This window comes from Anser anser, assembly GCF_964211835.1.
Source record: "Anser anser genome assembly, chromosome: 5".
In the NCBI taxonomy this organism is placed as follows: domain Eukaryota; kingdom Metazoa; phylum Chordata; class Aves; order Anseriformes; family Anatidae; genus Anser; species Anser anser.
The window spans coordinates 49,594,552-49,621,182 of NC_139725.1; the positions used below are offsets into that span (position 1 = coordinate 49,594,552).

The 26,631-nt window shown below is 36.2% G+C and overlaps 1 protein-coding gene and 1 long non-coding RNA gene across 6 annotated transcripts in view; one reads left to right on the forward strand and one right to left on the reverse strand.

Annotated features, from left to right (window-relative positions):
- Positions 1–20,889, forward strand: part of LOC310900632 — a 79,759-nt gene extending 58,870 nt beyond the window's left edge. Inside the window, exon 4 of the long non-coding RNA XR_014585285.1 lies at positions 15,948–20,889. This is a non-coding gene — a long non-coding RNA (uncharacterized lncRNA). The remainder of the gene's footprint in view (positions 1–15,947) is intronic.
- Positions 1–26,631, reverse strand: part of TTC7B (tetratricopeptide repeat domain 7B) — a 137,234-nt gene that overhangs the window by 14,489 nt on the left and 96,114 nt on the right. For 3 of the 5 annotated variants that reach the window (XM_083838840.1, XM_083838841.1, XM_083838842.1), the window contains 2 exons: positions 20,901–21,041; positions 14,300–14,502 (listed from right to left, as the gene is read on the reverse strand). In XM_083838840.1, the coding sequence (XP_083694966.1) occupies positions 14,300–14,502; positions 20,901–21,041 (344 nt within the window). Of the gene's footprint in view, positions 1–14,299; positions 14,503–20,900; positions 21,042–26,240; positions 26,292–26,631 lie in introns of those variants that run through there. The other 2 variants (XM_083838843.1, XR_014585278.1) reach the window with 2 other exon arrangements.

A 26,631-nucleotide genomic window follows, 5' to 3' on the forward strand; every position in this document is an offset into this window, starting at 1 on the left:
AAATCACATGCTGCAGTTAGCTCACAGCTCGAAATCCATTTTCTGGACTGTATAGTCAGTGCACAAGGTTGAAATCTGCAGAGAAACTGGTGTAAAACTAAATGCTGTTTCTCCCTCAGTCCTTTCCTTTGGTTTACTATTGCCAGCTGACAAGGAGCTGAAATAGATTTGAATCCTGCTTCCAAGAGTGTCAGAATCTTGTCCATTTGAGCCACTTTTCTAGTTCACTGGAGCACAGTTGGCAGGGAGAACACGAGAATGACAGAAAGGCACTCCCACACAGGGCTATGATTCGATGAGAACAAGCAAACTGGGAAGTTAATGCTCACCGAAATTCAGAGTGGCAGCTTCCACTTTGGGGCTAAGAGCTACAGCAGCAGCGTGGGTTTGGTGAGCAGGTGGGAATGCGGGAGCTTAAGGCAAGCGCTGAGTGTGGGGAGATACAAACATTTCCTACCAGCTACTGGTTAAACATTCATGGATCCTACCTTAGGCAAAAATATTCAGATACAAGTGTATTAAATCAAATGCAACGCACGCTGCAGAAAGACTGCACCTACTAACAAAACTTCCTATGATTTTCTGAAGCTTAGGGTTTGATTCTGAAGCCAGCGAGATGACTTTGGATGCCCAGGCTAAAGCTACATCATTTATTTTCAACAGGGATCACCAGCTGTTCACGCTATCATATCACAATTTTAAAGGAAATTACGTTTGATGCATCAATTACTTTAATAGATCTGACAGCATTTCAGACTGTTTTAGACTTTACATCAAGAACAGTTATTTCTGGCAACTGTAACCTCCCAACTTCTGGCTAGGCGTTCAATTAACATGACAAAGCATCATCACAGACTGCAGTAGTGTCATAGCATTTAATAGCCCTCCGGTAAATCTTTGGGTCTGTGACCCTCACAATGCCATCTGTTCCTATGCCATTGTGGCTATGACTTTTCAAACAGTCATAAATTAAAATCCAGACAGAATCCCAAAGAAGCTATTGTCAGCTGTCAGGATGAACTGTAACACAGACCATGAAAAAAATGGAAATTGAAATGGGTCTTTATAGGGGTTTGCTTGCTCTTCTTTTGAAGATTTGTAACCACTTGACAACACCTGCTTTAAGGTATTACTTGTCCACTCCCATTCAGAAAACAAAGGGCTTTGTTTTCAAGCAAGAAAATATACTTTTAAAACCACATCTTTGTTTCCAGTAACTTATTTTAAGGTACCAAAACCCACCTTCTAGCAGAGAAATTTTAATTCAGAAACCAAGGCAAAAGTGGTCTGCTCTTTTAGTAGGTCAGATTTCCCTGGCCAGTAGGCAAATATTTTTCCCAAAGCACTATCTAACACAATTTTTGTGTCTGTAGATTTAGAGCTCTGAATCTATTTCCACATTGTGTATTCTACAGACCACACACTGAGTCTGCCTTTTTTTTTTTCACTTCCCATAGTCCTTTCCTGATAAGGTCCTGCATTATACTACTTTATAACACTCACAATGCACTATTTTGTCTAAATATGTTATGCTGCAGTCATACAGCTAACCAACCTAATGTAAGAGAATACATTATGTTATTCTCTTGAATCATTTTAAAAAGTTAACTTTTAGCAGCTAGATCCACGATCACTGACTATAACGAAGCCTTGTTTGATTTTCTGACTGTCGTATGTTCCTACAGCAGAGAATTTAGAAATGCTACGTCTCATGCATACTTCCTGATAGCTAATACAATACTTGAAAACATGTAGCAGTCCTGGTAGTCTTTCATTTTGCCTCTATTTTCATAAAACTTGCAGTATCCCAAATGTTGTTATTATTATTAAAGATGATTCAGTCTTCTCTCCAGATGAAATTGGCAGAAGAACTTAGAAGTTATGAAGGAAAAGCTGACAAACACACATACAAACAACGATTTGGTAACCCTGACTTCCTTAGCATATCAGTCTTAAATAGCAAGTTCAACGTGTGCAATTTAAACAGCGTATCAGTGGCTGAGGCTGCACTGAGCTGCAATAGATCTTTCACCAGCACCGGTGATTAGGAGGTGATCAGTGAAATACTACCTGGAGAAGACCTGAACTGAAACATTACCTTCAGATATATCCACAAAAAACATTAATGGCCTTTTATGAAGTTTAGTTCCTGGGGTAACAGAGAAGCATTTAAAACCGTTGAGATTTTTCTTTATATTATACAGTAATAATTCAAGGTATTTAGAAAAATAATTGAAAGAATCAAGTGTCTATATCTTAGATACATGTCAGATACATGTAAGCTACACACTTACATTTCAGGTTAGCAGAGCGCAGTTGTAATATACTGTTTTGTACAGAGCTTTTTGAGTTTCCTGAGACACCAATAAGTGCATTTTAAAACAACACAAGTATAAGACTACATTCAACCTCAACATCTGGAAAATAATAAATATTTACAACCATTTTGACATGCTTAGGAATTGTCAAGGTATTAAACTGCCCTCTCTAGTTTACCTCCCACTAATCACAGAGGGGAAGGACAGAGTTACGGTTTGCTATGTCTTACGAAACTAAGGTAGGGTATTACCACTATGTAGGAAAAAGCTGTCCCGAGAAGTTTTACTCAAAATTATATATATTGCATATAATGGTAAATACATGAACACACTAATAACATAGCCCCAAAAGGAGATTTATAATATTAGTTCTTCAAATCCCACTTATGAGCAACTAAGCAAGAGTTACAGATGTGCACACCAGTTCATGTTAGGGGCTACAATACCCTCCAGGTTTCCCCAAAGGTCATCAAAAGAGACTTAGGTCTTCTTTGCTCAAACCCAGGAAGGAGTCCAATTTGTAAGGCAGGAGAGTGCATCAAAGCACAGACCTGAGCAGAACACCTGGGAAAAACTAACAACCCGTTATAATGAAAGCAGCACTTCTTTTTCCTTCAGATCCCTAGAACCACAGACTTCGCGTTTACTGCTGGTTTTAAATTAGCTTTTCTTCAACTTTCCACCAAAAAATAATATAAGATAAAAAACAAAGATCTACGGAAGTAGTTTGTGTTTATTGCCTACACTATAACACTGTGCTAAGTTTAACTGAGCTCTCAAAACCAGATCAAATATTTATCAAAATACTGATGCCACAGATAATTCTGAAACAGATTGCTATCCAGACAGCCATTTCCTTCACCAACTATCTCAGCTGCAATGATTTGGAAAATAATATATTCACTGAGCAAATCTAAGATAACATTGACAAAATCTTCCAGAAAAGAGGATAGCCGGGGGAAAGGGAGATGTGGGTAAATTGACTGATTCAGTATTTAAGACTATTAAAAGTTCTGCAGTGAATTTGAGACAAAGGTCTCATTTGAATTGGCGTGAGCTAAAATGGCTATCAAGGAGCTGCCACACATCCCTTTACTTAAACTACATGCAAATGCAATAACTACCAAAAAGATAATTTTCACTGATTAACAGTAGAGCTTTGTTTTTTGAGAATAAATTATACATACTTCAGAGCAAAATAGTCAGAAACCAGGTATTAACTACTCAAAGCTGTTATGAAAACAAATACTGTAACCATTTAAAAATATCTAGACTTTTACTAATTTTTTAAATCTAAAGTGATTTCAGTATTAGTCTTCTATTACAGTAATAGTCAATCTGCCACGCCACGTGTCTTAGATGCCATACTATCTGCAGCTGCTCCATGTGGCCAGGTACATTTTTACTTCTCTAAACTTGCTCAGATGCTTAAATATGCATGCTTAAACATATAGAGAGCTGAAACTAAAAATGTAACTATGAGACCAAATATCAAATATTCCATTGAAGATTTAAATCAGCTACTGACACAACAATGTAGACGTTTATAGTGTGTAGGAGACAAGAGTTTAGCTGATGGAAAGTGCAAAGGGGGCACTTGGAACTTATAGACTAGTTTTGTACATATTTGATTAACTAAAAAGCTCCTATCTTTTTGCCCTCTATAACATCCATGCACATTAATATAGTGACCTTCTAGTACCATACGGAGCCTACAGGAAATCTGCAGAAGGGCTCCTTGTCAGGGAGTTCAGTAATAGGACAAGGAGTAATGGCTTTAAAATAGAAGAGGGCAGGTTTAGATTAGATGTTAGGAGGAAATTCTTTATTCTGAGGGTGGTGAGGCACTGGCACAGGCTGCCCAGAGAAGCCGTGGATGCCCCATCCCTGGAGGTGTTCAAGGCCAGGCTGGATGGGGCTTTGGGCAGCCTGCTCTGGTGGGAGGTGTCCCTGTCCAAGGCAACGAGGTTGGAACTGGGTGGCCTTTAAGGTCCCTTCCAACCCAAACCATTCCATGATTCTATACTATCAGAAAAAAAAAAAAAAAAAGGTGCAGATCAACATTTCACTGCTGATTGAAAAAGCAGTGATGAAAGCTCCAAACAACTTTTTTTTTTTTCAAGTTTAGCATCACTAAGTCCCACTCATGATATATTTTCCCACTCACATCAGTTTAGCCATGCAGCTTACCATGACATAAGTGATGTTAAAGGCATTAAAAGCTCTAAATCTGCTCTCACTATGTTTTGTGTGGTGAACTTGGATCAAAAGCACAGTGCATATGTTTATGTGCAGATGGCAGAGAACTGGAAAGGGTCTAGGTTTTAGATAGCATTGATCCTTGTGCTATTGCACATAGATAACTAGCTCAGGCAAACGAAATGCACAACAGAGCCTCTCGTACATGTTTACCCAGCATCCAGGTTCAACATGGTCAGATTAACACACCTTCAAATGGATGCCTACAATGTTGACCTGACTTTTCAGTCGCTAACCAATTAAGCCAAGACAAACTGAAACTCAGACCGCTGTTTCACAATACCAAATGTACAGCACCAATGCCAGTTTACCAAGCTACCGGCTTGCATCTTTAGCGTTGATGTTAACGTTGCATCACGTCATAGCAACAGCATGAAAAGATCCTTTATGCTCAGTAGAAAACCAGATTAAAAAAAGCATCCGGACTTTTGCAATAGAAGGAAAGGAATTCTCTTTTTAAAGCCAGCATAGAACCAAAAAAACTGGGAGAAGTCCAGATAACCAAATTGTGAGAACTAGATTATTCTAGTAAAGTACAGAAATGATACAGAAAATACATTTTAAAAATGGCTAGCAGATTAATAGTGGAGCCATTTTTACTAACAAAAAGTAATATGTTATTTGTATGTCAGAAAGAAAATGATTGTTTAAGTTTTCTTAAATTATATGCAAGGCCTTAGAACAAATGTTGAAGAAGGAAAGGTCATCAGTACAGTAATAGGGAGAAGTGGAATAAAGCACAGCATGTGTTTATTACTGGTGAGACACCAAGCTAGCCTGATAGAGTATTTGATTACCTAGAGGAATTGCAGGCAAAAAAATAAAATGTTGTAGAACTAATTGTCTGATTTCAGTAAATTCACGGGAAGTTCAGGCTGGATGTCAGGAAAAGGATCTTTGTGGAGGGGGTGGTCAGACACTGGGAGAGGCTCCCCAGGGCAATGGTCACAGCACCGAGCCTGCTGGAGTTCAAGAAACGTTTGGACAATGCTCTCAGACACGTGGTCTGATTTTTTGGGTGGTTCTGGGTGGAGCCAGGAGTTGGACTCGATGATCCTTGTGGGACCTTCCAATATCCTTCCAACTCAGGATATTCTATGATTCCATGACAGTTTCAATATAGTGGGGTACTGGAAAAGGAGCCAAACTAGAAGTGGCACGGAGCAGCGTAAGAATATAAGAATGAGTTAAGAACCAGCTTTCTACTGGAGATGGATGAGTAGACTTCAAGGTTTGGGCTGAAGCCCTATCTTAGTTTAATTTATGGTCTTAGCACATACATATCAAGAGTGCTGATGAAATTTGGTTGCAACTAAGATAGAGCAAAGAAGCAGGTCGCCCAGAGGCTTTCAGCAGAGGAGCTCCTGCAGTCCACCACTCTGGGCACACTGGTTTCTTAAAAGACCGGTCATCTATTTCCTAACTTTAGTAAGAGAAGACAGCAGTCACTTTTATTCAGAGAAAACACTGGCGTTATTTTAGTGAGAAAAGAGACTGCTGCAGTACCCAAGGTAACTAGTACGTCTCCTATGCCCTACTGAGAAATCAGGAAATGGCAGCTTTCTGATGAGCAGTAGCTGCTCCTAATTTTCTTCATACTATTTGCTACTCCTTGTCCAAAATATATACTCTAATATGAAGAATAATGGAAAAATAACAATCAAACCTTAGAAAGGAATAGAGTTTTCAGAGTCAGACAAAACATGCTTCATATTTTCCCATGCAGTTAAAACTCAGTGAAATAATTGTTTTCTCCTATTAGTTTGATCACCTTTAGTAAAAAAAAAAATCCTGACAAAAAATAGCTTGGCACTACACTTAAAGGCCAACTATTTAACTCAACCTAAAACAGTCAGCTAATAGGAAATGCAGTCTATGTTTAACGAAAACTAATCTAGGAGAAGTTATATTATGATTTTCATACCTAAGTTGGTTGAATCCCTCCAAAGTGCAAGGTTCACCTCATCTTTAAACTGTATGCGCATGAGCAGGAGAAGAACTGCTAAATACGGCACTGACTAGCAGGAAAGTAGAGCTTCAGTAAATGGAAAAGGTCTTCAAATAAAATTTAAAATGAGATGACTTGGAGAGATAAAGAGATAAAAAGACTGTTCCAGACAGGATTTGCAGAGAAAACTCTACCAGAGTAGATAACTTATCTGTGCATTGCAGCTGCTTGACATAACCCTGGCAAAAAAATAAAATAAAATAATATGCTGAGGAACAGTTGCTTCCAGATCTGTATTTTTTTATTTATTTTCTACTGAGGTAGGCCAGTTTCTGCTTGATGAGGATAAGATAAAGCACCATTTTTACAAACAGGTAGTTTTAGCTCCCAGTCAGAACAAAAGGATTCATTATAATCGATTAGGTAACTTCTGGTCTTAAAAGAAGTCTGTCTTGTCTATGGCTTATGCCAAAACAACTCAAGACTCTGAGACAGATGTAAAGCAAAAAGCAAAAGGTAATTTCATCAGCCCACTAGAAATGCACCTGAGAACTGCAGAAGATTTATAGCCAAATGCACGCACGGGTAACTCCTGTGCAACTTCACAGTAATACTTTCCCTTAAGAGACTTGGCTAAAGAGCTAGGTTCCAGGTACTTGGCCCCAGTACGGCAAGTTCCTCATGCGCAATTACCAACTGTGCCAGGTATTTGAAAATATACATCAAGTGTTTTGTCTCATTCTGGTTGCTGTTGGTGGTAGCATTTAATTATACTTCACTAGTATGCAAAGTTACATGGCACATTAAAAAAAGAAAAGAACACAGATAAATGACTTCATGTCTCAGATGTTTGCCTGTAGTTGATGAGTTCTTACCTACACAATTCCACAACCACCTTTCTCAGGAAAAAGGAAAAAAATATCTTTTTCATTCTCTTTTTAATGTTGAGGAGAGCTGCTGTCTCCAGTCTGTCTCATATCTTTTAAAGGCTTTATTTTGGGGGCAATATGACGTATTTATTAATTATATGAAATTTGATTATTAGGTGCCAGATGTTGCCTAGAAGCAAAAGCCCTTAGAGACTACAGGGAAGACTGCAATGCATACCAGGTACCACACAGCTTCTTGCTGGGCAAGTTCTCAGGTCCAGCTATAAAGTAATATTTTAATAAACTCAATAAGCACAAAAATGCCCAGGGAAGCAAAATAACCGTAATTAGCCCGGCACATTCTTCAGTAGAATGACCTAATTTAGAAAGTGTTTTGCAAAGCAATTCTCATATCAAAAGGTAATTACATACACAAAAAAATGAAAACTGTGTTTCTGAGGTCTATGCAAAAAGGCACTATCAAGTACCCATGAAAAGGGATGTAACAGACTGTAGAGAATAGTAGGGTAAAGCCTACATTTTCAAAATTCTTCCAGACATTCACTTGTTTCCATTTTTATTCTTTGTTTAACCAGGAAAAACTTAAATATCAAGAGCAACTCTTAGCACCTCACCGACATAAGGCCTCCTGAATTACCAGAGACTACTGATATTTTCATCCTATTACACTAGTCTTGCTTGGTAGTATTTTTACACATGTAAAAATCTGTATTGCTTTTCCCCCACCTCCATCCTCTTTTATGTCGTCAGTAATGCAGAAAAAGGCATGGAAGAAAGAGTAGCTTACACTGGACATCAACAACGTCCTCCTGCTTGTATTTTGAAAATTGAAAACAAAGCTCAGAATCTACAGAGTGGAGAGAAGCAACTCTGGAGTGATACTGCACACTGTAGACGGACCTCCTGCAACAGCAAATTGTGATGAGTTATCTGATGGGTGGAATTTTATCAGTTTCACACAATGCAACAAAAACACCGGAATGATTCGTGACCTGCCAACTAAAGAGGAGCTACTCTAGCCAAAGCATCCCTTACTCCTGCCAGGGTGTACCACTAATTATTTTTCCGTTTGTTAAAAATGGGAACAAATAGAAATGATAAAACGGCTTCTGGTAAGCGGTGCCTGAATTGATAAAACATGGAAAAATCTACCACAGAGATAACATGAAAACAGACAAAAACAGAAAGCTACGTCTGAGTGTACCAGGCAAAAATCTCTACTGTAAGAAAAAATAAGGAAAGACGGGGGGAGAGAGAGGGAGATAAATTAAAAAGAGAAAGATAACCACTTTTCAATTCAGGAAGAAAACACCTTTGAAATAAAAATCTCGGGAAAGTTAACTAAGAAATAGGTCTAAAAAACACTTAAAGAGTTACAGCATGTTAATTAACTCTTACCAATTCCTACTAGATTTCCATAAATACTATATGGCCCATCTTACTCCAGTTTCTTTCAGTACAACAGTGCATGCTGTACAAAATTACATTACCTTTGCATCTTCAGGTATTCACAGATCGTCTAAACCAAACAACTAATTCAAGCCAGCAGTATTCCTCTTTAAATGGCTGTCAGCTGAGGACAGCACAGACATTTCTCATGTGGAAACCTGCTGAAGAGCCCTTACAGAGCTCACTCTCAGATGGCGAAAAGCATCAAAGTGTGGAGGTATTTTCTTGTTGGAACATCCACGCCTGCTACAGCTGCTGTAAACCATCTGGAGTTAGCACTGGCTAACGTGAAAAGAAAGCTCCGTTGTCTTTTATGAATTAGGACCTATGTTTTATCAGCCTTGAAACACCACTTTCAGGACAACAGTTCCCAGGATGAGCACAGACATTTTGGAGGGCAAACCCAAAGTATTTTACTAACAAATCTAACAACTGATTGCCATTATTTCTTCATTCTCCAAACACTATGTGCATAAAGATGCCATTAAAAAGCAAGTCAAATGAACACTAAGATTTAGCACTAGCATTTAGCTCTACAGTAATCAGTTAACAACACAAAACACCCACAGGGATCAGTATAATGTCCTTGGGACAAGTCTATGTGGCCTAAACCAACAATTTTTATAATATAACGGCCTTACATTGAAAATCAAATGACTGAGTGAACATTTCCCAGATGAGGTCCTTGTTAGGAAAGGAAGAATAAATACTAGAGAATACTGCCTCACTGAAGGAAAAGAAAAAAAGTTACTTTGGGTGATAGCGTTCAGTTTTTCTGTTCTTGAGCTCCCCTGATCCCTTCAAGTAGGGTCTGAACTCACATCTCTATCATCTTCTCAGCTTTTCCTTTCTTTCAGTCGACACAGTGTTTTTGACAGACTCATAAGCATATACTATCCATACCGCCCGATAGGCTTCTTTCTGGCAAAGTATTTTTTGAATTGGAAAAAAATGTAGGTAGAAATTAATAACAATATATTAGTAATTGAGAGGTAAAGCACGTGTAGTTAGTCTAAAGAAGCCTTAAGAGATGTGACTTATGTAGCATTACAGAAAACTTTAACAGATATCTAACAGCGTGGAGTGGAGAATGTAATTCTTTAAGATAATGATTTTTGAAAACTTATTTCTGCTTGAGTAATTTTGGACAAGTAATTTCACCCTTTCTGTTTCAGTTTTATGCTCTTAGAATAGCTAAGCTACTAATAGGATTAACCGACAAGTATTATAATGAATTACTTAATATTAAAAAAAATACTGTAATCTTCCAGGGTTATAATGATATTCAGATGCCAGAAAAACTATTTCGTGTAAAAGCTGCATTTAGCTAAGGATTTTTCAGCCTGAGAGCGAATATGTAGATTTGCTTCCTGGACAATGAGTTGAAATATTCATTGCCTTTTCAGGCATTACTGAATGATGGCCTGTTTCAGGACTTTTCAGACGTCATCAGTAAGGGCTACTTTCCACAACAGCACTCTGACTGTAGGAGATAAAAGACTGTTTATTCTTTTTTCACAAGGGAGGAAAACAATGACAAAAGCAGGAAGGCAGCAGTAATGCAGAAATCTGGAGGTGATGATAAAGAGCAGGGAGAATAGAGAAAGTTGTTCAAAGAAATCCATTCTGGCCAAAATCGGGCAGGTGACAACCAAGTACATGTGACATTCATTTGAAGTACGAAACATCATTTTTCAATTTTATCATGAAGCATAACATTTTAAATTTCAGCAGGTTTGATAAAAAGTGATTTGAAACCCAGAACACAAACCTAAGTATTTCAAACCTTTGGAATACAACTTTGCATTGTATTCCCAGAGCACATTATACAACCTTTAAAAACAAGAAAGGAGGCTGCATTTGTTCAAATGCATTGCTGCTACACTCTGTGAAGTACGCTAATTGATATTGACATGCTACTGCTTCAGTGTTGACATCTTGCAAGAGCTGGATCTAGTTCAACAGCAAGATGGTAAAAACCCAGGCTTGGAGAAAACTGCAATTAATGACAAATGGTAAAGAAATTGGACCTGAGAACAAGGTAAATCTTAGAATGAAAATTGCTTAACAGAATACAGTGAATGAATGTATGGATATAAACTTTAACTGTATGGGGAATAATTCAGATGCAGAAGCAACTCAAGAGAATTTTAACACTTCTCTTCGAAAGAACTTGTTGCTGTTATTCAATTGATTGAACTAGAAACACACTTTAGAAGGGACTGAAATAGGAGCATGAACACAAACACACTGCCCCCTGCAGTCATGTTTCTGTTAGAATCTCTCACACCTTATGTAATGTAACCGCAGTCAGTCCAATTTCCCAAGAAGTCTGAGTGAACAGGGACAGAATACAGATAAAGAAATTGTCCTTTATTCATGAATCATGTTCCCACCATTTCATGTCATGTTGTCTTAGGCATTTCACTAACACAGCAAATATTAGCAGGAGTTAACATCTCCTTCCAAACCCTCTCATTTAACATGACTGTTTCCTTGGTGAGCAGACACTTTACACCACTCTTAACTGCTCCAATTTTCACACCATTGCTCAGTTCTCCAGTTTTTCCTTATTCCAGTAATTCTTATTTCTACTCCAGGTAAAATTTCCCTCTTTTTCTGGAGGCTTGTTTCTAATTGACTGACAGTATTTTATTTTTTACAGGCAATGGTATCTCTTATAAGGTAATCTTACTGTTTTTACCAATTCAAGATATTTTATGTAGGCTATAAATTAATAACTCCTGAAATTCCCTGAATTAAGTCAAACTTCTGAAATCGCAAAGCACTGATAACGATTTTTGAAAGGGACATAAAAGACAGTAGCCAATAAGCCAAGCTAATCATAAAACTAAACAAAAAATCTATCCTTAACAACTAGTAAACAGCTTTATTTATGTGACAAATTTTGACCAATTCTGAGAACCTATGCGTATTCACATTTTCAGGTGACAACTGAGATTGCTCAGTTCTCTTTGGGCATGTTGGGAGGGATGGAGAAACCAGTACTTAACTCTCACCCTGCAGAAGGATCAATGTCTGAATTAATCTAGCCAGAATTAGAATACTATGCTGTAGGGAAATTGCTATATTCCACAAATGAGATTATATCAATTAAAACATCCTTCTAGCACTTTATGGTGGAGCTTTTTCAGTAGACTATGCTCAGGAATAAGTACTGAACAGAGTTTCAGTCAAAAAAAGTTGTACTGAAAGATAGTAAAGATTCAAAATTTAAAATAATCTTTGGATGTTAAATCATCAGTCTTCTTAGCAGAGTGATGTACCATCTTTAAAATGAAATTACAAAAGGAGAAGTCATACCTATTAGCAATAAGCTACTATTGTTCTTCTCTGTGCAACTACACATAGTATCTCAAATCAAAGATCCACATTAACACCAAGAAATTTTAACTGAGTGTCAAATGTTACTCATTCTAAAATTGAAATTAAAAGAAAAAAACTTAAAAACTCATTTCAAGTTTCGCTATTTCCAGTATTTGACTTGAAGACATAGGGAAGGATATGTATACTACAAGGTAGAACTTCTGTGTCGTCCTTACATCTTACTTCCTTCTTGTTGAATTTTATAAATAAAGTTATTGTGACTTACGTTTGATATTTGCCAAAAAAAGAGACAGACCAAACAACAAAAAACAACAAAATAAATTCAAGAAAGCTTATTAAATTAACCTAAGCTCTAAAGTAAGCAGCATGCTGAAACAGTAGCATTTTGTTTTGCTTTTTAAGCATTACTAGAAAGCCATTATCAAATAATTTTAAAATACCTAATTAATCATATAAATGCACATTTTTTTTCACAGAACTATGATTCCTAAACTGATGGTCATCTTATTATAACTGCATTCAGAATTCTAAGTTAAAGTTTCAGCTGTTATTTTAGAGTCTGGTAGCTCCATAGCACTGCTGCTATAGCTTGCCTGCCACTAAGATTACATCTTTTTATTATAAATAAGTATACAGCCAAAAACAAAGTGTTGAGATGTACAGGTACTCATCTATACTCGCAAGCAAAATAAATGCTGTAAATGTCCTCCTCAAAATATTTTTGCAATTGTCAAAAGATGAGATGAATACAAATTCCTGTACTTTTCCCTTTATCAAATTACACTGACTAGTATTTTTAATAGTGTTTATCTCCAATGTTTGTATTTAAGCAGCATAAATCTCTCAGCATATATTTAAAATAATATCTTAACACGGAAAAAATTCTAGAGAAACTGAGAAAGATTCTTAAGAGCAAAGTTTTAAATTATGAGAATGCTTAAAAAGGACTGGCCAATCCAACGAATTTAATAGATTTCCTCCATCCTCCAGCCATTTCTTCCAATAGATTTTCCATGCAGCCATCTCAAACTGAAAAGGTCATAAACACAGAATCCAGACTGGAAACATAGTATTTTTCATCTCTCAGGACTCTCATATTAACTAATTTCTCAGTTAATCTGAAGAGCACTGGGTGTTTACAGACTGTTTATTAAAGGGAGGAAGAGCAAAAGAAATCCAGAAAAATATAAGCCTTCATTTTCACTGAACTGTGCTGGTTGACTGCCAGCTTTCTTCAGAAAAATTAACCTTTCAGCATTTGTCAGTAGGCTCAAATATCTTGAAATGCTGAAAAGGTGAAACAAAAAACTTTTCTTGTGCTGTCTTCCTGTCTGATCTTTTGTCTCATATGTTCCCCTCAGGGATGCACAAGAAATTTCTCTGAATAATTCATAAGCACCTAGGCAGAAACCAGCTTATCCTACTAAACAAAAAGGTTGGGCAGAAGAAGCTGATTGCTGCTGTTCTACTTTGCTCTATCCTAAAGAAAAGGATAGTAGATTGAGAAAGAGATAGATTTTCCAAGTGTAGTAAGGACAATATATATAAAATATATGTATACATTTGTTTACTGGGAAAGGCACCTTTGTTATTAGAGCTACACATTTCTTTGAGGGCAAAACTGATTATCTATCTTCCAAAAATCGAAGAAATCACATAGCACTAATTAATAGGTATTAACATGTAGTTAATCAACGTGTAGAATTCCACTTTTAGTCAGGAATTAGTTATTAGAATGACTGGTCTTTCATCTAGACTATGGTATCTAACTCTTCTCCTGCCACGATCCACCTTCATTTCCCAATGGCTCTGAGTATTAGGCAGATGCGAATAACTTCTTTTCCTGAAGTCTCTGTTAGGACTGAAATACTTATTGCCTCCAGATCCTTTTCATGCCCAACAGGCAAAGAAGAGAATAAAAAGCCACAAAAGATTGCTTTCAAATCTACCTCACTAATAAGAAAATGGATCCAAAAGAGATCGAAAACTCATAAGCTATGGAGCAGCCATACAAGTTCTTTAAGATTGCAGAATCCAGTACCACAAATTGCAACAAAATAATTTATTAACATGAACTTTTGACTTACCAGCCTCTGCATGCTTTTCACATGTGTAGGACTAATAGATAAGGCCTCTTCATACCAGCGTTTGGCTTCATCAATATTTCCACGAAGTTCAGCCACCTGACCTCTCATGTAGAGAACATAGTGTGACATCGGAAAGAGATTAGCTGCTTCCTGGGTACACGCTGTGGCCTCAGCAGGCTTCCCAATCCCTATGTACACTTCGGCTGTGGAAGGAAAGAGTGAAGACCAATGAATGATTCCTGCAACATCATACCACAACCAGATATTTTAACAAGCTCTCTATGTGTGCATATTGTTTCATTCCAGGCAAAGGTCATTTTCCTCAAGAAATTTTGCAGCTTAGGAGAAACTATTGCATAAATTGTTTTAAATGGCTACTTTAAACACCAGAAAACTCCTTATAGTTTCTTTTAAACTCTCTGGTTATTTTTAACCAGAGTCTTGGATTTTTTATCTTATTTTTAAACACAAGTATTCCAGTGCTATTTAAGAACAGCAAGCCCAACACAAAGCAACAGAGATCCTTACAGTAGGTAAGAGCATGGAACTAATTACAGGCTTTTCTGCTTCTATACATCAGTCAGCAAGAAGTAGCAATTCCTCCAATTACCAATCATTACATGTCAAGTCTGGTTCAAAGTTTCCTATTTCAAAGCAGAATCCTTTTTAAAGAAATACAATGCAGTTGATGAGAAACGTTTCCTAGTTAAGTTAGCAAAACATGTGAAATGCTTATTCAACACTCTGATTTGACAGAACTTGGTTCATATCTCCAAGTTTTTTTTTGTTTTTTTTTTTTTTTTCCTAAGACATCCTACAGAAGCTATCTAAGAACATTTAATTTTGTAGCTTTAAAAAAAGGTATAATCAGCTCTCATGAAAGCATTAGGTAGCCTGAAAATTGTCTAAATCACATTGACTACAGGAAAGGAAAAAAAAAAGTTAATTCAGTAAGTAATTAACAACTAACAATAGAAAAAGTATTTGCCTTCAAGCAGCTCTTACAGCACTCTTCAACACTGCATATTTCACTACCCTGCTGAATTAAGATAATCTCTTGCTAAAGGAGGGGGAGGAGAGGAGTATAGAGATCAAATGCAAGAAAAAGGATACTGTTGTTTCTGGGTTGAGGTGTACATTTCTTTTACCTTAGTGTTGATCCCAGAAAAATTGAGCCTCAATTTTTCTAATTGCATTCTATTGGATCACACTGCACAAAAAGAAGTCTTAAACATTAAGGTTTAAATCAAAATGCTTCATCAGAAGAGCAAAGCAACCTACCCGTCTTCAGGTCATGCTTCTCTCATTATTGAGTACAGGGCACCCACCTCGCTTTAAAGGCTCTGAGATCAGGATCTCACACTAGAGCAGTGGATTTTGAATTGTACCTAAACTCTGACTGGGATCAATGTTTGAGTGCCTTTAAAAGAGTCTTCTTATGAGATAATCATATCAAGCGGACTTGATAGTGAGTATCCATAACCAGTCAACTTCAGTACAGCAGAGTACATAACTCTTAACCTACAGTTGATAGATTTATATTACATTTCTTGCTATTATTGATGTATATATATATTACATACACCTTGGTATTATTTAATATTCATAATCATAACCCATAACCCCTTTCTTTTTTTTTTCTTTTGAGACCTGATCCTACTGATGGGAGAAGAGAGATTTTTACCAGAAGAGCGTTCTTTTTTGGCTGCTTAAATGACTCAGTGACTTCACAGAACACATTCTACCTAGCATAAATAGTATGGTCATGAGGACATATAGATTAATGCAGTATATTTTTGCAAGCAAGCTAATAAAATGCTTTTTGAAAGAAAAATCTCACCCATTCTGAAGAACTAACACATAAAATTGCAGATCCAGCAACAGAATAACCTCACCTAGTCAGAGATGGCACTATATAACTGAAGAATAGCAAGCCTGGAAGATAGTAAAGGTATAAAATTTTGAAATCAAAACCTAAATTTGGAAGAAATAAAGTATTTCTATAATTCTACTTTTCTACTGTTGGTAGACTCAAAAAAGGAAGTTTTAGCCAGAGCTTTAGAGCCAGGCATGTAGAAGAAAATGTGAGTTGTACTGAGAGTTTGGTGGGTTTTTTGTTTTCCATTTTGTTTCTGTTTGCTTTAACCCCTAAAATATTTTGGGAAAGCTTAGGCACTTCGTTTTTGAGTGCTTTTCTGAAACCTACATGGTCAGTATTACTATGAGAGAAACAAGATTTTGGAGAGAATAAAATACACTATATTATTTTAGTGCTAACCATTTGAGCTCTCCTTTTATTGTTTCTTCTCCAGCATCATCAGACTTGAAACATTTTGAAATAGACATTCCAAAGTTGTTTAAAACACAGTCAGGAAAAGTATCATTTATCCAGCTTGTCACTGATTGAAGACAGGAAAAAAAAACAGCAAAAAAACCAACCACCTATTCAACACCATCCTGAGAGGTCAGTACATTTATGAGATGTGTGGTTCATGCTTTCGACTGTAAGCTAGGTATAGGGAAGCAGAAGCATATCATGATGCATACACAAAGACCTACCTACTAAACCAGTCTGTGAAAGGTATTAACTAAAAGCTATAAAAATCAGCAAATAACATGCAGAAATTAATCACTTACTCAAGTAATTTTTATCTGCTACCACAGTAATTCTAGACTGAAGAATATGCACAGTTTGACTAACTTAACAGACCGCAGTTGAAATTCTGTATTCCTTGAGGGGATGCAAGTATGGTAGCAATTTGGGTTTTTAACAGTAGCCAGTAGAGGTTACAACGCTATTTATAAAGGTACACTTGCTTTGCACTGTAATAAATATTAAATTTTGCTTATTAACTGTAGCAGAGTAACTTGACAGTTATTAATGGTCCTTCCTAAAAGGTAATTAAATAATTAATCCTTTTCTGTATAAAGGTACTTGAAATTATGCTACATACAGTGCACTTTTTCTAGACAATATCTTAATTCTAGAGAAGTTTGGAAAACTATGAAAGATTTAATAGAAAGTGGAACTTCTGGCTGGACGGTAAGCATAAGAGTTAATTCAAGAAATTTCTGATATTGGAGAAGAGCTGTTCATTCTGAGATAATTTCATCTGATATATACAAGGCAAATGACATGCCTTAAAAAAAGTATTGCTTTAGAGCAAAAGTAAATTTGATTAAAATATAAATTACTTCAAACTCAGGAAAAAAAGAAAGTTCAATTCCAACAAGGTAAATTCAAGGAAAGTAGTTGTAGAACACTGACAAATGCCAGATGACTGTTGGAAAATTTCAGTGGGGGGCATCACTTTGATGAGAAACCAAGTGCCAAGGCTGGTGTGCACTTCTCAGTGTCTCCACTCAGAGAATGCCCCAGCTCACCCCCTTCCATGCTTGTGCTTGTATTTTATTGTCAAATCAATCCACTTTTCAGTCAAGCTACACAGCAATACTGAGTCCAGTTTTGAGGTATGTGTCAAGTGACCGTCACAGCCACTGATCATTTAGGGATGGATTTGTTTTTTAACAGCAGCACTGGGGGATGTACTAATTACAAAAGAGTTTTTGTTGTTGATTTTCTATATTTAAAATAAACCTGACTTCCCATCTTTACATTTTATGCCCAGAAATAAAAGGCTGGAAGAGTTCATTAATAAACAAGATGAAAAATTAAAATTACGTTCTGAAAAATCAAATTCTTTAGACTGAATGCCACACTCCTTTACTCTAATGATACCTGCAATGACAGTGTATATTAATAAAGAAAAAATATTTTCTATCCGTCTCACATGATATGTATTAATTTGGGTAAATAAATTCCACTAAATTTAACATGTATTAGAGTTTATTCTCATAACTTTTCCATGTCTCTATAATCTAACATTCTCAATTTTTGTATTTTAATGTTTAAAGCACATTAAAGATATGCATTTTTTTCCCCCGCTAAGTAGTAAAACACTGCACAACCATACAGGGAGTCAAACAGTTAATGTGGCATGAGTCTCAAAAAGGAAGCAATTTCCCAATGGTAAGTCTTCATTTTTATTTAAAGAACATGTGCTGCAAGTTACGTGTTAAGTAATTTCATGACTGTTTTCTATGCGAGTATCTCATATGTATTGATGAAGATACCTTTATATCTGTTTTGTATCATGTTTCTTAGAGTAAATGTTAATTCTGAATATTCCTACAGGAAAAAAAAAATGGAAAAAAAAAAACAAACACAAAACCCTTTTTCAAGGCTCAGGGCATTTCCTGTAGCAGGACAGGTAGCTGAACAATTAGAGCAGGATACCTGAACACTTAAATGCAGCACAAGTTACCTGCCCAAAGCATCAAGAACAGAAACATACAAAAAAGGAGAGGAAGTAAGCTTCACATTGCTGTACTTTCTCTGAAGATTGACAGCAGCTGTCTTTCATCTCTTGTTGTATTTCTTTCATTGCTCCCCATTACACAAAGTGTCAGGGCACTCTTTATACATCATGTTCTTCCCCTGAATCTTTGACATTTTATAGTTTGCTCTCCACCCCACTCCTCTCCCAATTCCCACCCGTGCTTCCTCCAGGTGGGACAAGAATATGGCCTGCAGACCATGCTCACACAGAAATTGTTATGAGGGCAAAGTGGAGTGTGCAGCAGACTGCAGCAGCGGAAGACCAAGGTGGATGCAAGTTGTGGTCTACAAAGGGCTCAGTGAAGAGTGTCCAGACCACTCCTTTGTGGAGGAAACAGTAGCAGCCACTTGCATGGACAAAATAAGCTGTCACAGAAAGATGAGAACTTACAGCATTGCAGATGCTAGGAGTTACTGTAGATGGCCATCCATGATGGTTTATAAATATTTACAGCCAGTGATACCATGTTGCAAGGCAGGTGACTGCACCATGCCTTGGTGAGCCTTGCTTCCTTCTGTCTCTGTTGTTGTGGAAGAACCTTCCCACCCCCAAATGAGATCAGTTATCAATCACTATCATTGTTCTTTCCCATATCCTGTTGTTTTTCCCCCCCTCTGAAACATTAATTAATATCTGAGAGCCATTGCTCCATAATGGCCTTCACACAACAGAACTGTTAATGCAAAACAGGTAAATTAAAATGCTAAGAAATACAGCTCTGAATGTGGATTATAAACACCAAGATTTCCTAGTAACAGTAATTCCTTGGTAATTTGAACTCCAACATTTTGCAAAAATGAGATACAACTCTTTCCAAATGACAGCTCTGTAACATATACACTACATGAAATGTATCTTGGAAAAACTTTACACAAGGTTACCACATAGAATAAACGCAAATTGATCGTGTCTATACAATACTGGCTGAGTATAATGAAAAAATAGTTATGTCACTGAAAATCACTCAAGCCTGAGAGCAGACCAAAGCAGAACAATTGCTGATTGATTTCTAAATAACACCTTTCCGATGCAAGTATTATTTCACAGGATACATTTGCAACTGTAAAAATACACTGGATCATCATTTTCTGATTAAGATTTTGTAGGACCGCCACTTGTGATACTGGCGTAGCATTTAGCTTGAGGCAGGAAGCAGCATAACAATTACTAAAACCACTCAAGATCACTCCACATTTAGAAAAACGATCCTGGGTCTTTCTCAACAATGAAGCTAGGAAGAAGAGAGCTAAACAGCTCATCACCACCTTTTTTATTTTGTCCTGTCACATGCAGAGTTAATTATTTTCAATGATAAAGCTTTTCTAGTTCCAGCAACACTATTGAAAATCCTTACAAACATCATCTTCCACCCAATGGAATCAAGGTACTAAATTTCCAAATACTAAGAAATTCAAGGTACTTTAGAGACTAAATTGATGAGACAAGACTTTGGGCCCACTATGTTTCTTTCTTTACCACAAATTTGCTTTGGTTTTCAAACAGCCTTTCTCCAAGGGCACTCACAAAAAATCAGTTTTCAATAAGAAGGAAGGAATCATGCATACTGTGTGTACAGTACTGTTTCGAACATGTACCTTTACCAGTCAAATGGGTATTACCAAACAACAGGAGTAGCTTTAGCTATTGTTTTTCCACAACACAAATTTTATATGTAATAGAAATACAGGAAGACCACCACAGAAACATGTGTTCCCATTCTTACATAAAAAGAGTGCATTATAGACACGTACCCCTATTTCAAAGTTATGGGAGAAATTCACCACTACTCTTTGTTAAGCAAGCTATCATACATTCTACATCATTATTAAGAGCTTACATTCATTTGGTGATTAAGATTTGTTGTCAACATTTTAAAGAGAAGTAAAAAAAAAGTAAATATTTCTTAAGAATGTATGCAATATGTTCTTAATATGAATAATGGCTTTCATATATTTAAGTTCGATCTTCTGACAAGAAAATGCAATCCTGTTAGAGAGAATGAAATAGCAGACAATTCACATCGTCATTTCCTAGACAAGACAAGATTATATTTTTTAAAAAATGAAGCAAAATGACAAATTTTGAGTTTATCTTCAGATAAGTGATAACAGCTTCTGAAATCTAAACCAGATTTCTGCAAGTCTGTAAGCTAGCAATAAAAGGGATGGCAGAGAACAAGAAATATTTTACTTTCACAGTACCTGCATGAAGCCATATTTGAGCCAGAGTCATCCAAGGATGTAGGGGACCTTGTTTAGGGGCACTGCTTTGCAGAGATGACGCAACTTCAGACAGTGCTTGCTCTACTCTAGAAGCTGCTATTGATGTCGCATGGACTGAACCTGTACAAGTAATTAAAAAAAATACTAATCAGAAAAAGAATAAAGGACATACTTATTGCATAAAACAATTAATCATAAGCCTTTTTCTTAACAAGTTTTACCTAAAACTCCTCTAGATTTAATTTAAACATACCATTTTGGAGATTTTTTTAAAAATGTCAGATTAATTTTTCCTGTCACAGAAACTTTTATACTGGTCTGAAAGACTCTATACTAAAACTACACTGAACACTGGTAACTGTACATGACACGTTTTTTGGGTTGCTGCTATGAATACTCTCTATTAAACTCGACATCTCTTATGGCAAACGTACGATCCAAAAAAAGGTTTGTGATGGTGTTGTACACTGTAATCTTCAGTTTGCTGCATGCACTTTGATGTTAGTAATTGCTATGTCTTTCCATAGAGTGCAATTAGATGACTATTTTAAGACTAATAATAGCATTTTAAAAAAAGAGAGCTAAAATATACAACACGATCCCATCACAAATACACAGTTAAACTGCACTGAATGTAAACCTTAGCTAATCAAGAAGGCTGAATTAAAATGCCTTGTGGCAAAAAATCTATTGCATGAAGAAGAATCCCAAAGTTGCCTTGAATAATTCTCTTCATATAAAGCATTTATGAGTGAGATTAGAATATCACTAGCAAATACTACCTTTTTCAAACCACCAGATGTGAAAAAGCTTCTATTACAAGAGAATACCTAATGACAACTGTACTTTGCATATTCAGGTTACTCAAAGTGTCTTTAGTGTTGATTTATTTATTTTTTTAAAATCAAGACCATGCATATTCTAATAGACACTCTTTGTCATCTAAGCTTCAATGTACCCCTTGTTTTATAATTACGAATTACAAAATCTCATTCTGACCATGTCCAACTAATAAATACTGGAAGTAAAATATTCCATATTGGATCAGATGTCTCCTAAGCCCAGCTCCATACTGTAATGATCAACAATGACAGGTATCTTAGAAGAAAGTATTGAATCCTATACAGGTTGAAACATATCCCACAAGCTCATCATTAACAGTTAAACAATAAACAAAACCTTCACTCTCAATACCACAGGTTTTCTAAGATTTTTAATGAGAAGGGATTTCCCACATGAAACGTGTGTTCTTAAGTGTGACAAGATAAATCAGCAGACTAGAAACGTAGAAGGAATTCCTACTACACAGACCAGTGTAGACCAGACTCTGGCTGCTAACTAGGCCGCAAGTTATTTCATACAGAAAGTGCGCTGCTAGATTTTAAGTCTCCAGTACTTAACCATAAAATGTACGTGGTAATATATCATTAGAACTTGTTGTACATCAACTTCTATATATAAAGAACTAGTGTGATAAAATTTCTATGAGCAGCAGTGCCATGAAAGTATTACCACCTACACTCAAGTTAAAACAGTGTGGATACTGAGTTACTATTGTAACCAACTCCTGTCCGGGACTTTCTGACAGAATAAAAAATAGTTTTTTAATTAAACTATATATATTTCTAGAAGATGTATTTCACAAAATACTATTATTAAACTGGTTTATTAGGACAAGGGGTTATGGCTTTAAACTAAAAGAGGGTAGGTTTAGATAAGGAGGAAAATTCTTTTCTGTGAGGGTGGTGAGGCACTGGCACAGGTTGCCCAGAGAAGCTGTGGATGCCCCATCCCTGGAGGTGCTCAAGGCCAGGCTGGATGGGGCTTTGGGCAGCCTGCTCTGGTGGAGGTGTCGCTGCCCATGGCAGGGGGGTTGGACCCAGGGGGTCTTTAAGGTCCCTTCCAACCCAAACCATTCTATGATTAAAATTTCTTATATTTCCCTTAGGAAAAAAGTATTCCTTAAGGTATTTCAGCAATTAGTTCTCCAAAGAAAAAATACATGTATATACAACAAAGTACTAGTCTTCAAGTGTCTCTATTTCAACCAAACTACTAAAAAATATTTACCTCATCTTTCATTACATTAATATAGCTGATATAAAAGTGTACCGTAAATTCATCATGAACCTTAATCTAAAATTCAACACAAGCCAAGTAACTTAACTGTTTTTGAAACTCTGACTGCAGATTATTCAATATATCACCTAAATTTAGTCTGCTTCTAAACAACATCCCAAGTAAGTGGTTTCTTTGGGTTTAAGTTTGAAGACCAAATTTTAAGCATAATACAAAGAAACTTGGTGTAATATTTCCCAGAGGTGTTTGGAAATTCCAGCCACTGAGATCCTTCACACTTCAGTCTTATTCAAAAGCATGTAAAACTTAAGGATGTTGAACAGCACAAGAGCACCAGTATTTGTGGGGGTTTTCTTTTGTTTCTTTAAAAACCCTTCTTGCAGTGGCTGTTACGAGCGATCAGACACACGACTACATGGTTTCCAAAAGGAGAATGGATGACCTCCAGTAGAGCCTTGCATGTCTGATCAGCACTACCACTGCATCTTTTATCACAGTTTTGCATCTTTACTATTATTTATTTATTAATAAAATAGCAGCAGTCTTCTTTACAGTACTGAATTCATTTGGGAATCTTTCAGGTAGGCTGCACTCATACTGATAGCTCTAACCCATAAACTCCTGAATGCTTCTTTAGCTTTGACACAATTAGCCGCCACCTGACTATTTCTGGCACTTTGTGTTAAAACACAGTGAGTAAGCTTTATTTTTGTACACAAGTAGATCATTTAAAGAAGTCTCTTGCGTGCTAAAAGCTTCTTCTGACCTCTCTCCACATTCTACTTAACCCGTTCTAAGTCCAGGGTCCTCAGATTGAGATCTTTATAATCACATTGTAATTGTGTAATTTATACTAATTTCAACGATAAGTAGCTAAAAAACATAGTGGTTTGTAAGGGTAGAGTGAATCTTAAAGTTTGCTTGAGGCCTCACAGCCCTTATACAGCCAACTATTTATATGCTGGCTCCCTGTTGGTTTTGTCATAAGACCTGCTCTCTCTTTCCAGTCTTACCTGTATGTTTCTTATTTTAGTCTGTGTTCAGTAGCCCTGAGACAACCACAAACACATCTTCACTACAATTGCTACAATTCATTTGGATGTAGTTTTCTTTAAATGCTCAATAGAGCAATAGGAATTCCTTGTTTGCAACTTTACCTTACCTCGGATGCTATATAAATATTCTTGCTCTTCCTGGAGAATTTCTAGACCTGCTATTATAGTGTGACACTTAAGAATCAAGAAAAAATTCCTTCAGAGTACCAAGGCAAAAAAGAGTGTTTCTTTTGGGATGGAAAAGGATGAGGTCTGGAAAAAGTAGATAAATCACCAAAATCGATCCTGGCTACTCAGTTTCATTTATTCAGTTTTATCTTAAGGCTTGTTTATACCAAGCGGGATGACTGTGAAATAGGGACTGTCTTTGAAAAATCGTGCATACATTTATTTGAATTATCTGTTGACTAAGATTTGGAATCACAATTGCATTGCACACTGCAAAGTGTGACAGAATGCCTTATTTTTTCCTAACAAAATGCTTCTAAACAAAAAAGTTTCCTACAACAACATCTGTCCAGAATTTACAGACTTTTTACTCATCATAGTAACATAGTATCTGCAACAACCTATGATTATGTCAATGCTTCAATTCAATAATCTAAACAGAAGAACTACCAACAGGCTTATATAAATACAATTTAACCAGGAGGTGAAGTAGTCTCACATAGAAACCTTTACTTTCTAAGTCATACCTACAGTTCAACTTCTGTGAACAACAAAGTGTTCAATTTCAGGTTTTTCTTAAGATAAATATTACAGGAAAGTCTGCATGAAATCAATCTTTTAAATAACATCCATAAGTCACCCCATGTAAATAGAGGGCATGTTACAACTTTTTCAGTCCTTTCCATGGTCATTCCCCAATAAATTCTTAACAATGTTGCCTTAGGGGCAGGGACTAACTGCGACATGGACTCTTATCAGCACTTGGAGAAAAATAAAAATCAATTTGCATCAAATTTTCCTTCTGAAAATGGGTTAAAAAAAAAAATGGACTGACAACCTTCATGAAACAGGTTCATATCAACTGACAAAAAACACTATAAAAGGATTTCTTTTTATACCATAAAAAGAGTGTATTATAAAACAGTTTCATAATTTATGTAAATAAAAAATGCCTTAAAAGCAATGCTCATGCAGGAGTGAAGAGGAAAAAAACCAACCCATGACTTCCAACATTACGTTCACACAAAGCTGCCAGTAGGAACATTAGTGGTGCAACATACAGAGAACTGTGCTACAAAAAAAAAAAAGGCAAACGTGATAGAAAGAGGCAGTACCTTCTGCAGGACTAATGCATCACTGAAATGATATATTTGATATGATAGATTGGCAGATCTCGTCAAAATTAACATGATTTTGTATCAAATTTATTAGGTGTTTGAGACACCTTTCATAATCAAAAATTAGAAAGATACCTTATCTTTTGGTACTGTTATGCGTGGAGATTTTAGTAGTCATGTATAGCTAACATCATTTACAGTATTCTCTACGCTTTCTGAAAAACATTTTCTGTGCTTAGTCACCATCAAACACGCTGTTTTATATCTCTTCTTACTTTTCAATGAGAAACAAATTCAAAATTTGCTATTCAAGGCCAAATGCACAAGTTCATAATGTAACTGGTTAGAGAGAAAGAATGTTGTTTTGAATCCTGGTTAAAGCAAAATTAGTTTTATTGATCTATATTTTTCATTTTCTTTTATTCAGCTTGTTGGCATCATTTCATTATTTTAAAGTGTACTCTTAAGAGATTTATTCTACATGTAAAATTTGTACCACAAGAGAAAGTAGTAGTTTATTGTGACTCATGACAGAAGTTGCAATGTTACCTTCTAGACCAATATACTCCTTAGGAACAGCAGTGGCATAAAATCTCCTATAATACAACATACCAGCAGCTGGCCATTATGTTATACAAGACCTTCCTAATATATCTTTATTTGCAGTCCTCTAGAAATGAATACTGCCTCTTTAATTATTAAATGCAAGTGTTAGCTGAGTGCATTCAGATCTTGTAAGATTACAGACCTTAGGGTGAATGGGCAAAGAGCATCAGCCTTGCTTTACACACTATCAAACTTCTACTACTGATGGACAAAACATGTACATTTTGTGGTAAAGGAAAAGGTGGTTTAAGTCCTTAGGAAATTAATGGAACTGCACAGTGAATACTACTTACAAACTGAAAAGGGGGAGTAAAAACCATGAAAGTAAGCATCTGATGGATTGCCTTTGAACAAATCAAACCACAAATTAAAATCCAAACTAAGAAAGAGAAAAATAGATAAATAAATAAACAAGAACTCCAAGAAAGCCAGAGGATTTCTGATAATCTTCAAACCATAAATCAGGTTTAGAGGGTTCCAAATGATAAAAATTTTAAATAAGGAGATCACTGTTTACAATAGATATTTTCATAGAGCCTTTGCTACACCTCTAAGATCATGCTCCTGTTCAACAGAAATTGTAAGTCAAGTCAAATAAAGTCAAAAAGTCTTTTGTTCTTTCACCAGAAAAAAAGAAAGAACTAAGATAGGAAACATGAGATTTTCAGCCCTGTTAACTATACC